This window comes from Oncorhynchus keta, chromosome 36 (genome assembly GCF_023373465.1).
Source record: "Oncorhynchus keta strain PuntledgeMale-10-30-2019 chromosome 36, Oket_V2, whole genome shotgun sequence".
Taxonomy (NCBI): domain Eukaryota; kingdom Metazoa; phylum Chordata; class Actinopteri; order Salmoniformes; family Salmonidae; genus Oncorhynchus; species Oncorhynchus keta.
The window spans coordinates 23,204,920-23,218,449 of NC_068456.1; the positions used below are offsets into that span (position 1 = coordinate 23,204,920).

The 13,530-nt window shown below is 41.8% G+C and overlaps 2 protein-coding genes across 4 annotated transcripts in view; both read right to left on the reverse strand.

Moving 5' to 3' along the window:
- LOC118369819 (echinoderm microtubule-associated protein-like 6) overlaps positions 1 to 4,960 on the reverse strand; it is a 131,506-nt gene extending 126,546 nt beyond the window's left edge. Inside the window, 2 exon segments of the mRNA XM_052498680.1 lie at positions 3,568 to 3,769; positions 4,647 to 4,960. Of these exon segments, the coding sequence (XP_052354640.1) occupies positions 3,568 to 3,764 (197 nt within the window). The 5' untranslated portion in view covers positions 3,765 to 3,769; positions 4,647 to 4,960.
- A 6,053-nt stretch (positions 4,961 to 11,013) lies between these two features.
- The window catches only part of LOC118369821 (spectrin beta chain, non-erythrocytic 1-like), a 122,586-nt gene continuing 120,069 nt past the window's right edge, over positions 11,014 to 13,530 (reverse strand). For all 3 annotated transcript variants that reach the window (XM_052498682.1, XM_052498684.1, XM_052498681.1), the window contains 3 exons: positions 13,188 to 13,361; positions 13,032 to 13,074; positions 11,014 to 12,859 (listed from right to left, as the gene is read on the reverse strand). In XM_052498682.1, the coding sequence (XP_052354642.1) occupies positions 12,656 to 12,859; positions 13,032 to 13,074; positions 13,188 to 13,361 (421 nt within the window). In that variant the 3' untranslated portion in view covers positions 11,014 to 12,655. The remainder of the gene's footprint in view (positions 12,860 to 13,031; positions 13,075 to 13,187; positions 13,362 to 13,530) is intronic.

The window sequence follows — 13,530 nt, forward strand, 5'->3', positions numbered from 1 at the left end:
TGTAGACAGTCGTGATGTAGACAGTCGTAAGATAGACAGCCGTGATGTAGACAGCCGTGAAGTAGAGTCGTGAAGTAGACAGTCGTGATGCAGTCAGTTGTGATGTAGACAGTCGTGATGCAGTCAGTTGTAATCTAGTCAGTCGTGATGTAGACAGTCGTAAAGTAGACAGTCATGATGCAGTCAGTCGTGATGTAGACAGTCGTGACGTAGACAGTGGTGATGTAGACAGTCGTAGATAGTCGTGATGTAGACAGTCGTGATGTAGACAGTTGTGAAGTAGAGTCGTGAAGTAGACAGTCGTGATGCAGTCAGTTGTGATGTAGACAGTCGTGATGCAGTCAGTTGTAATCTAGTCAGTCGTGATGTAGACAGTCGTAAAGTAGACAGTCATGATGCAGTCAGTCGTGATGTAGACAGTCGTAGACAGTCGTGATGCAGTCAGTCGTGATGTAGACAGTCGTGATGTAGACAGTCGTAAGATAGACAGTCGTGATGCAGTCAGTCGTGATGTGGACAGTCGTGATGTAGACAGTCGTAAGATAGACAGTCGTGATGCAGACAGTCGTGATGTAGACAGTCGTGATGTAGACAGCCGTGATGTAGACAGTCGTGAAGTAGAGTCGTGAAGTCGACTGTCGTGAAGTAGACAGTCGTAAAGTAGACAGTCGTAAAGTAGACAGTCGTAAAGTAGACAGTCGTAAAGTAGACAGTCGTGATGTAGACTGTCGTGATGTAGACTGTCGTGAAGTAGTCGTGATGCAGTTAGTTGTGATGTAGACAGTCGTGAAGTAGACAGTCGTGATGCAGTCAGTCGTGATGTAGACAGCCGTGATGTAGACAGCCGTGAAGTAGAGTCGTGAAGTAGACAGTCGTGATGCAGTCAGTCGTGATGTAGACCGTCGTGAAGTAGACAGTCATAAAGTAGACAGTCGTGATGCAGTCAGTCGTGATGCAGTCAGTTGTAAAGTAGACAGTCGTAAAGTAGACAGTCGTGATGCAGTCAGTCGTGATGTAGACAGTCGTGATGTAGACAGCCGTGATGTAGACAGTCGTGAAGTAGAGTCGTGAAGTAGACAGTCGTGATGCAGTCAGTTGTGATGTAGACCGTCGTGATGCAGTCAGTTGTAATCTAGTCAGTCGTGATGTAGACAGTCGTAAAGTAGACAGTCATGATGCAGTCAGTCGTGATGTAGACAGTCGTGACGTAGACAGTCGTGATGTAGACAGTCGTAAGATAGACAGTCGTGATGCAGACAGTCGTGATGTAGACAGTCGTGATGTAGACAGTCGTAAGATAGACAGTCGTGATGTGGACAGTCGTGATGTAGACAGTCGTGATGTAGACAGTCGTGATGCAGTCAGTCGTGATGTAGACAGTCGTGATGTAGACAGCCGTGATGTAGACAGCCGTGAAGTAGAGTCGTGAAGTCGACTGTCGTGAAGTAGACAGTCGTAAAGTAGACAGTCGTAAAGTAGACAGTCGTAAAGTAGACAGTCGTGATGCAGTCAGTCGTGATGTAGACAGTCGTAAAGTAGACAATCGTGATGCAATCGGCCTTATGTAGACAGTTGTGATGTAGACAGTCGTAAAGTAGACAGTCATGATGTAGAAAGTCGTAGACAGTCGTGATGTAGACAGTCGTAAAGTAGACAGTCGTAAAGTAGACAGTCGTAAAGTAGACAGTCGTGATGTAGACAGTCGTGATGCAGTCAGTCGTAATGCAGTCAGTCGTAGACAGACGTAAAGTAGACAGTCATAAAGTAGACAGTCGTGATGCAGTCAGTCGTGATGCAGTCAGTTGTAAAGTAGACAGTCGTAAAGTAGACAGTCGTGATGCAGTCAGTCGTGATGCAGTCAGTCGTGATGTAGACAGTCGTGATGTAGACAGCCGTGATGTAGACAGTCGTGAAGTAGAGTCGTGAAGTAGACAGTCGTGATGCAGTCAGTTGTGATGTAGACCGTCGTGATGCAGTCAGTTGTAATCTAGTCAGTCGTGATGTAGACAGTCGTAAAGTAGACAGTCATGATGCAGTCAGTCGTGATGTAGACAGTCGTGACGTAGACAGTCGTGATGTAGACAGTCGTAAGATAGACAGTCGTGATGCAGTCAGTCGTGATGTAGTCAGTCGTGATGTAGACAGTCGTAAGATAGACAGTCGTAAGATAGACAGTCGTGATGTGGACAGTCGTGATGTAGACAGTCGTGATGTAGACAGTCGTGATGCAGTCAGTCGTGATGTAGACAGTCGTGATGTAGACAGCCGTGATGTAGACAGTCGTGAAGTAGAGTCGTGAAGTCGACTGTCGTGAAGTAGACAGTCGTAAAGTAGACAGTCGTGATGTAGACAGTCGTGAAGTAGACAGTCGTAAAGTAGACAGTCGTAAAGTAGACAGTCGTGATGCAGTCAGTCGTGATGTAGACAGTCGTAAAGTAGACAATCGTGATGCAATCGGCCTTATGTAGACAGTTGTGACGTAGACAGTCGTAAAGTAGACAGTCATGATGTAGAAAGTCGTAGACAGTCGTGATGTAGACAGTCGTAAAGTAGACAGTCGTAAAGTAGACAGTCGTGATGTAGACAGTCGTGATGTAGACAGTCGTGATGCAGTCAGTCGTAATGCAGTCAGTCGTAGACAGACGTAAAGTAGACAGTCATGATGCAGTCAGTCGTGATGTAGACAGTCGTAAAGTAGACAGTCGTGATGTAGACAGTCGTAAAGTAGACAGTCGTGATGTAGACAGTCGTGATGTAGACAGTCGTGATGTAGACAGTCGTGATGTAGTCAGTCTTGATGTAGACAGTCGTAAAGTAGACAGTCGTGATGTAGACAGTCGTAAAGTAGACAGTCGTGATGTAGACAGTCGTAAAGTAGACAGTCGTGATGCAGTCAGTCGTGATGCAGTCAGTCGTGATGCAGTCAGTCGTGATGCAGTCAGTCGTAAAGTAGACAGTCGTAAAGTAGACAGTCGTAAAGTAGACAGTCGTAAAGTAGACAGTCGTGATGTAGACAGTCGTGATGTAGACAGTCGTGATGTAGACAGTCGTGATGCAGTCCGTCGTGATGCAGTCCGTCGTGATGCAGTCCGTCATGATGCAGTCAGTCGTGATGTAGACAGTCGTGATGTAGACAATCGTGATGCAGTCAGTCGTGATGCAGTCAGTCTTGATGTAGACAGTCATGCGAGATATAAGGAAAGTCATAGTACAAATAGTAGCCCAATGACTTCTATGAATACAATTATTGCAATGACTCCCTCATGTAGTACACAGCCTCTCTGGGCAGGATACACATTACATCTGCACAGGGAAGGCTCACAAGGGATAGAGCAACACTGGAGTGATGCCATGCAACAATTTATTGCTTTAATTAAGGTATTCATTGAGATTATTTTAGATTAAATAAAATGTGTGATTTTGAAGAGATGCTAATGAGAGGACAATGTTATGTTTTAAATGGATATTCTACATTCTTAAATTGTGCGAATTTTGTTCGCACTTTATGCATAGACTTCTTGGTGTTGTTTTGAAGGCTACTGTATGTATATTCCAAGTAACACTCACCTTATAATGTCATCGTTGTGGCCCAGGTAAAACTTCTGAGTGTGTTCTCTGGTATTGTAAACCACGCCGACGCCAGCCACGAAATATACCACTTCCTTTCCAGCGGTGTAGTACAGGTTGTTTCGGCATTGATGCCCCCTGTACCCGTAGATCCATTCTAATCTCAGTTGGCAATGCGGAGCAGTCCGATCCGCCATGATATCTGACAATTTGTTAGTTTAGTGAATTATTCCACCCTACAGTAGTCTGCACCACAACCACGGATCACTGACATGCACGTGCAAACCTTATGAGCCCCTCACTGATTAAATGAGAAAAATCCTAACAGATTACATTTTCCTATATGTAGCCTATCATAAACAGTTTAATTCCCGCATCCTACAGCAGATGTGCACATTCCGTTTTGAGAAAACACCGGCAAGGACTGATACACCTAAGACCCATTCATAATGTTTGCCTTTAGACACGGTGTTGTCTGAATTGTTACTATGTTAGCCTACTCTAATTTAGATTGTGGATTAATTCATTATTTTCCTCATAAAAATATATTTTTTAACCTTTTACCATGTCTTACAAAAGTTTATTTACTCCACTAAATGACATTACATTGTTTTTTTTATCCATTTATAATGGGTTCCTTTTCAAATGACAACGAAAACAGAGGTACTAGCCAAATAAACAAACAGAAAATGAACACAATTGCTGGGGGATTCGGCTGCTGCTGAAATATAATCCGCACACTAATCCTTAACCGTAACATCAGCCATAGTTACTGCGGTTTTATATATTTCTCATGACAATAACTAACAAATAAACATTTCAAAGCAAACAAACATGTAGAAAATAGGCCGAACATGCAATATGTCTGTCTTCCATTCACAAATCTGGTTGGAGTAAATCTGAGAATCGAACAATTGTGAGGAATTACGGATTTTCACAGCAAATCACCCTGACAGAGTACGACCTGTTTTGACAGCCACAGCTGGTTCGCCGCTGTGAAGACGCCCCAAAATGAAAATGCTCTGCTAACTTCCGTGCAGAGGCAAACAATCTATGGGCTTCCAAACACAGTTGCTCACCCCGCGACTCCACGGTATCTCCCGCATCTCACATGGATGGATGAAAGTAGGGATTCCGGGCAGCGAGCGAAATAAACCTACTCATATGGGCGAATGGCAGGCGATGACTTTGATAAACCGGGGTGGAAAGCTGAGCGGAGGTCTAGCACTGTGTTATTCAATGCATTTTAATATTAATGTAGTAACGTAATGGAGACTTTCCCCATCAAGTACTTAAACGTAATATTTTTTTTAGAATAGCCTCTCTCTGGTTTCGAAGAGCTAGTAACCACAACACCCTGCAAGCCACCCCTGCACTGCCACCGACGATGAGCGGCGAGCTGCACAGGTTTATGGGTATTGATGTGTTTATGGCTGAGGCATTCCCTCTCTCACGCTTTCTCGTTGGTCCAAAACATTGAAAACTACAACTACCAGTCAGCAATAGTGAAGCGCTGTCCAAGGTCTTGAAGACCTACAGATGAAAAATACATCGATTAGGTCTGAAAACAGAATGGCAGCTTCTACGATCAGCAATAATTGAGTCAATTCATATGAGTGAAATTTAATTAAATTGAATCATTAAAATTGTAGGCCCTAATAAAAATAAAGAGATTAGACCGAATAGGAACTGACTGAATCGAATAGCAACTGATAAATTGTATTTTTTTTGTGACAAGTTCGATGGTAGATGAAATTGGATGGAGTTCAATCCCAAATAGGAAACTAAATGGGATATAATAATTTTGCCTGAATCATATTCATATTTTGATTTGTCAAATTTGAGACAGTTGAATCAAAGGGAGAGTCTTTAACTCACATGTGATACAGATGCATTCTAGAGCTGAATATCTCTTGTATCCATGAATCTCCAATCAGAACACCAGTACATTTTCTGTAAAGGGTCAAACAACCATAAACTCTTACTGATTATTAAGTCCCCCTTTGACTGATCCTCTGTACTCTAATATCCTTGCATACTTTCACATTTACATTGGAGTCATTCAGCAGATGTTTTTATCCAGAGCGACTTCGAGTGCATTCATCTTAAGAAAGCTAGGTGGGTGGGTTCATAGTACAATAATTATTCTAGATGGAAACTAGACTATTGGAACTGATGTGTAGAACGTTCTCAAAGGCTAAATGCTAAGTAGAGCATGCCATTACCAGCCCCTTGAACAGCACTGCAGGGTGACAGACTTCACTGGAGAGCCAGTGCAATCTACCATGCCATTCAACTGGGCCTCCTGTAGGGCTCTCTGTGATTATGTTGCATGTGAGAGGAGTTGGCTGGCTGAGTTCATATTCCTCTAGTCGTATTCACATAGACCTTGGAAGAATCTCAAGCGTCCTCTCTCTTCGCCTCCTTATCAACACCCTTTGGAGGAGAAGGTCAGAGGGGAGGGACCTCTGGCTCTCACATCCAATGGATTTTGAAATGGAGGCGAGGAGAGAGGATGCGTGAGTATTCAGTTGAGACTCTCCCCTTGAATGACAACTCACATGGGACTCTAGCAGCCTACCTATTTCTCACCATAACAACTGCTTGGGGTTTGAATCACTGCTCCACCCTGCCAAGCCTGTTGCCAGATAGCCAACTCCTCTGACATGTGCTGCCATCAAACCTGGGTTCAAATCATATTTTGGGTATTTCAATTACTTTCAGGGACGTTTGAAAGTGAGTATTTAGATAAGTAGGTGAATATTCAGCTTTTATGTCTTTCACCACATTCCCAGTGGGTCAGAAGTTTAAATACACTCAATTATTATTTGGTAGCATTGCCTTTAAATGGTTTAACTTGGGTCAAACATTTCGGGTAGCCTTCTACAAGCTTCCCACAATAAGTTGGGTAAATTTTGGCCCATTCCTCCTGACAGAGCTGGTGTAACTGAGTCAGGTTTGTAGGCCTCCTTGCTCGCACACACTTTTTCAGTTCTGCCCCCCAAAATTCTATAGGATGAGGTCAGTGCTTTGAGATGGCCACTCCAATACCTTGACTTTGTTGTCCTTAAGACGTTTTGCCAGAACTTTGGAAGTATGCTTGGGGTCATTGTCCATTTGGAAGACCCATTTGCGACCAAGATTTAACTTCCTGACTGATGTCTTGAGATGTTGCTTCAATATATCCACACAGTTTTCCTTCCTCATGACGCCATCTATTTTGTGAAGTGCACCAGTCCCTCCTGCAGCAAAGCACCTCCACAACATGATGCTGCCACCCCCGTGCTTCACGGTTGGGATGGTGTTCTTTGGCTTGCAGGCCTCCCCCTTTCTCCTCCAAACATAACGATGGTCATTATAGCCAAACAGTTCTATATTTGTTTCATCAGACCAGAGGACATTTCTCCAAAAAGTACGATCTTTGTCCCCATGTGCAGTTGCAAACTGTAGTCTGGCTTTGTATGGCGGTTTTGGAGCAGTGGCTTCTTCCTTGCTGAGCGGCCTTTCAGGTTATGTCGATATAGGACTCCTTTTACTGTGGATATAGATACTTTTGTACCTGTTACCGCCAGCATCTTCACAAGGTCCTTTGCTGTTGTTCTGGGATTGATTTGCACTTTTCACACCAAAATACGTTCATCTCTCCTTCCTGAGCGGTATGACGGCTGCGTGGTCCCATGGTGTTCATACTTACGTACTATTGTTTGTACAGATGAACGTGGTACCTTCAGGCATTTGGAAATTGCTCCCAATGATGAATCAGACTTATGGAGGTCTAGAATTTCTTTTCTGATTTCTTTAGATTTTCCCATGATGTCAAGCAAATAGGCACTGTGTTTGAAGGTAGGCCTTGAAATACATCCACAAGTACACCTCCAATTGACTCAAATGATGTCAATTAGCCTATCAGATGCTTCTAAAGCCATGACATAATTTTCTGGAAAATTCCAAGCTGTTTGAAGGCACAGTCAATTTAGTGTATGTAAACTTCCAACCCACTGGAGTTGTGATACAGTGAATTCTAAGTTAAATAATCTGTCTGTAAACAACTGTTGGAAAAATGACTTGTGTCATGCACAAAGTAGATGTCGTAACCGACTTGCCAAAACTGTAGTTTGTTAAGAAGAAATTTGTGGAGTGGTTGAAAAACTACTTTTAATGACTCCAACATACAGTGGGGAGAACAAGTATTTGATAACCTGCAAAATTGGCAGTGTTTCCTACTTAAAAAGCATGTAGAGGTCTGTCATTTTTATCATAGGTACACTTCAACTGCGAGAGACGGAATGTAAAAAAAAAAAAGATGTTTCCACCTCCATGCTTCACAGTTGGGATGGTGTTCTTGGGGTTGTACTCATCCTTCTTCTACCTCCAAACACTGCGAGTGGAGTTTAGACCAAAAAGCTCTATTTTTGTCTCATCAGACCACATGACCTCCCATTCCTCCTCTGGACCATCCAGATGGTCATTGGCAAACTTCAGACGGGCCTGGACATGAGCTGGCTTGAGCAGGGGAACCTTGCGTGCGCTGCAGGATTTTAATCCATGACGGTGTTGTGTGTTACTAATGGTTTTCTTTGAGACTGTGGTCCCAGCTCTCTTCAGGTCATTGACCAGGTCCTGCCGTGTAGTTCTGGGCTGATCCCTCACCTTCCTCATGATCATTGATGCCCCATGAGGTGAGATCTTGCATGGAGCCCCAGACCGAGGGTGATTGACCATCATCTTGAACTTCTTCCATTTTCTAATAATTGCGCCAACATTTGTTGCCTTCTCACCAAACTGCTTGCCTATTGTCCTGTAGCCCATCCTAGCCTTGTGCAGGTCTACAATTTTATCCCTGATGTCCTTACACACCTCTCTGGTCTTGGCCATTGTGGAGAGGTTGGAGTCTGTTTGATTGAGTGTTTGGACAGGTGTCTTTTATACAGGTAACGAGTTCAAACAGGTGCAGTTAATACAGGTAATGAGCGGAGAACAGGAGGGCTTCTTAAAGAAAAACTAACAGGTCTGTGAGAGTCAGAATTCTTACTGGTTGGTAGGTGATCAAATACTTATGTCATGCAATAAAATGTAAATTAATTATTTAAAAATCATACAATGTGATCTTCTGGATTTTTGTTTTAGATTCCGTCTCTCACAGTTGAAGTGTACCTATGATAACAATTACAGACCTCTACATGCTTTGTAAGTAGGAAAACCTGCAAAATCCGCAGTGTATCAAATACTTGTTCTCCCCACTGTAAGTGTATGTAAAGTTCCGACTTGAAAATACTTGTACTTGAAAATAGTATTTGAAATAAGTATTTGAAAATACTTTCAAGTAGTAGGCTATTTATAAGAAATTATTTGAAAATACTTTCAAATACTTCCAATAGAAGTCATTGATCTAGGCCACATTATTTGAAAACACTAAAATACTCAGAAAATAAGTATTTAAATAACAAATACTGAAATACATTCATTTGAACCCAGGTCTGGTTGCCATGCACGCCATATATCATGGATGAGTGATAGAGGAGAATGAATGATAGAGAAGTTGGCTAAAGCAAAAACAGAACTGGCTTTCCTCAGACCATTGCTATGCTCCACCTAGCCTAACCATGGCAACATAATAAGCTGCTATGTCAATGCCAAGCCTAATCTAACTAAGACAACTGTTCATGTTGACATGGTGCTGGGAAGTAGTCAAATGTTACTTCGTTATAATACATCATCCCCTCCCTTAATCATCTAACCAGGGTATGCTGCTGGGTAAAAGTATGTAATAATAAGATATGTTCTGTGGTTTATTTCATGCACTGTGTACTGGATCCCCATGATCTTTTAGCAGAAGCTACTCTTCCTGGGGTTCTAACCTCATACTCTTTGTGGCTAGTAAAATTACAAATACTACTGATGCACAAAGTAATTGCGAGTCACTGCTTGAATTAATGCAGAGGAGAATTTGTTTCAAACTGTATTGATTTGTTGACCCCAGATATCTGGTTGTCAGGGTTGATAGAATAGAGCAGGGGCTCTCAAACGTTCTCATGAGAAATTGACCGTTCTTCTGTAACCCAAATGAAGAAGAAATAGTATGCGATTATAGATGTATTCTCATAACTCGTGACCCACCTCCCACATGTCCTGGGCCCACTTTGGGTCCCGGACCATAGTTTAAGAAACCCTGGAATAAACCAATCTATTCTAATCAAAAATAGAAGTGCAAGATTTAAAAGTGTTGGTCCTGTTTCATAAACTGAAATAAAAGATGCCAGAAATGTTCCATACGGACAAAAAACGTATTTCTCTCAAATGCGGTGCACAAATTTGTTTACATTCCTGTTAGTGAGCATTTCTACTTTGGCAATATAATAGTTCCAATACACTGGTACTCTTGCGCCCTCTTGTGATAGAAATGTTGAAGGAACATTACTGCCCTTTCCCAATTAGAGACGGGGAGCATCGTCCGCCTCATAATCTCAATGAAATATATCCCACGCTCCTGTCCCCTCAGGTTGGCTGTTAGATTACGCAGAGGTGAGTACTCTGCGAAGGGGGTTACTTTGATAGTCAAATTACAACCTGTTAACAGTCTTCTTTGTAGTTTCCTTCCTTTCATGGCCATTGGTATGAAATAACGTCGAAATTAAAAGCAACATGGTTAACCCATGATCTGATCATTTTACAGCACAATTTATCATAGGGGATTCTCCTACCTACAGCCCACCCTACATAGTCTTGCAACGTTTGACCGTTATTCTTACGTTATTCTTACATTCGTTTGGAGGACAGGCTTCAATTTACCCAAATGAAGTGACAAACCTAATTGGTCGGCAGTGCTGATGTTTCTGGAGGGGCTGGAAGTGGTTAATTCAATTAACAGCAGTCCATGCCTTCTTACCCTCGAAACCATTTGATCAAACTGGTGCCCATAGTAGTCTTGTCTCATATCAGAACTAATTAAAATAACATCTGTATTTTTCCATTGATAAATTGTTTAGCTTTCTGCTAACCTCTTTCCAAGGTACCAAGTATCTGGGAATGAGATTAGTTATCTGAAGAAATGTTACTGGGGCTGCAATATTTCCTTTCGGCCACTAGATGGTGCAAAGGCAATTGTGAAAGGGAACCAAGAATTGAGTGACCCAACAATACTGAGAGTTACGGACAGTCAGAAAAATCTATATTGCCTAAATGAGGTGAAAGAGGACACATAGGACTTTACATACCTTTCATTGCTTATCTGTCGTTTAAACAGAAATGTAATTACTCATTAACATGTTTTTACATAGTAACGTCTAATTTCTTAGTAAAAGCATTGAGCGTTTTTGTAATGAATAATAAGTGGTTGCACCTAATGAGGCATGTCATTAAAATGTATTAAATCCTATAGAAGCTGTAAAGACAACAGGAATAGTTTCTGATTTGGGGTGAAGCTGTCATACTGAAAACAAAGAGAGATCGCATCTTAAAAGCAATTTAATGGTTTTGCACATATTTAACAGAGAGGGTAAACGTCTACTGGTGCAGTTCCATCTACCTGTGACCTTGGTCCATATTAAACTACATACTTAGAGAACCTGCTATGGAAAACAAGCTTTCTCCCATCATTGCATTGTTGATTGTGCAATATGAAGAAATATTTCATTACAATAGGTAGTGACAGAGAAATGCACACTTTATCAAATAGCCAGAGATTTTTAGCAAAAATGATAATATGCAGTGCTATAGCCAACAAGCAACCATTTTCCCATGACAAGACTTATTCCAGTAAATGCTTCAGAATTCACTTTTCCACTTAACAACAATGCTTAAAGTGTTTATTGTACATACATTTTTATGCTCAATACATTTTAAACATACATAATGCAACTCAAATATGTAGGAAAACAAATTTAATGAAGGACAGAATAATGTTTTCATTAATCTGTGTTAATCTGTGTTCTAGTTCTTCATGGATATCCAACATTCTGACTGGTCTTAGCAATTTATTGAGCCGGACTAGTACATGATAACATTGTACAAAAAATCATGACAAACGTAAAGGAAAACTCCACCCAAAAACTATATTTTGGTATTTATTTCATAAGTCCACAGTTGATAAAGTCCCAAAATGTTTTGCATGTCAGCAGTCAAGTTTCAAGAAAATGGCCTTTCAAGAAGCAAAGTTTCAATTGCCACATCATGATGATGTGTTTTGCATGAACATTATGACGTGGCAAGTGACACTTTGGCTGTGTTCCAAACAACTGGGAACTCGGAAATCTCAGACTTCCGACTTCAGTGCGTTTAAGACAACTGGGAAGTCAAAAAAAAGAAAAGAACATCATCCAGCCTCTTTCTCGAGTTCCGACCTGAAGATCACTGAAGTCATGATTTGACCTCATATTTTTCTGTGTTCCCAGTTGTCTTGAACGTACCATTTGCGTCTTGAAAGTCCAATATCTTGAAGGGATATGACAGAAATTTGCCACAGTGATGGAGAAAATTAACCCCTGTCTTTTCATCCAAATTAATGTGTTATACTACATTTTAGGGGATAAAATGAGACTACATTGAAGCTTAATGGTTGTAGAGCTTATTATTAGTAAGTGAAATTAAACTGGTTTTTAATAGTTTGTTATACACACAGTTCAAAGCACCACTGACTTTGCTTTTCAACTCAGAAGAATGTCATCTTTCAAAGATCGCCTCACAAAACTGAGGCCAGACCCTAGAAACTACATACTACTACAAAAAGAACAGGGAAAAAACAACCAAAGCAACAAGTGAAAAGCACGGGGATGGGAAAGCAGGAAAACAGAGGAAAAAATACAAAGAAATCTTAACTGGAAACCCGGTCTTGTTTTTCAGCGGTGAATTATGGATGGTTTACAATGTCAGCTGCCCAAAGCATCATGTCTACCTTAACATCATTTCTCATCTTTTTTTGTTTGTTCCTTATCTTAAAAAAAGAAAATGGCATACTGTATTTGACCTCTGAGCCCAGCTGTAGGATTGTTAGGCACAGAGTGTGGAGTTTTGGCTCTGAGCTTGCATGCTGGAGTCTGGCTTTAAGAGGAGCAGGGGAGATGAGAGGAATGGCATTGGGGGGCTGAGGGGTCTATTTCTTTTTGCTGAAAAGGCTGAAGCGCTTTTCTTTGTCCTTCTCACGCTTGCCAGGGCTGGACTCAGTTGCCAGGGCGACGGAGGCGGGCAGGGTCTGGGCTCGGCTGGAGGTGGGGGTGCTATGGCTGCTGGGGGTCATCTCGGTCTTATCAGAGGACGCAGCGCTGGAGATGGCTTGCATCCACGAGATCATCTCCTCCTGCGGCCCAGACAAGGATTTATCAGGACACACATCACAGATCATACCAATACATCAAAATTCAGACACCCACACCATCCACATGGAGACAAGGACTGAAGATAGTAAACAACATTCACAGGAAGAACGTCACTCACACACACTGTACGAATTTATAGCGAAACAAACTTACATCCTCGTTGGCTTGGAAGAGATACTCATTGCCATCTGTAGCTCTGTAAAAGGAAAATAAAAACTTGAGTAAAGCATACTACTGGCTACAGTATGCAAGACCTCATCTTCTGATAATGCAAGACACAGAGGGAGCTATTCACTAAGTAGTGCTCACTTCAGTTTGAAAACATGTTTCTTCTTCTTGTAGTCGAGGGCGACCTCACACGCAGCATCCTTCAGGCTGATGGGGATCTGGTTGTGGTAAGGGATCCCCTGGCTGGCACTCTTATGGTCTTTGTAGAAGCCCATCTCCCGGTTGTTGATCACGCAATACACATTGTGCCAGGATCTGAAACAGACAAAAAGGAATGTTCACTATATATACACAAAAGTATGTGGACATCCTTTAACATTAGTGGATTCAGCTAGTTCAGCCACACCCTTGCAGACAAGTGTATAAAATCGAGCACACAGCCATGCAATCTCCATAGACAAACATAGGCAATAGAATGACCTTA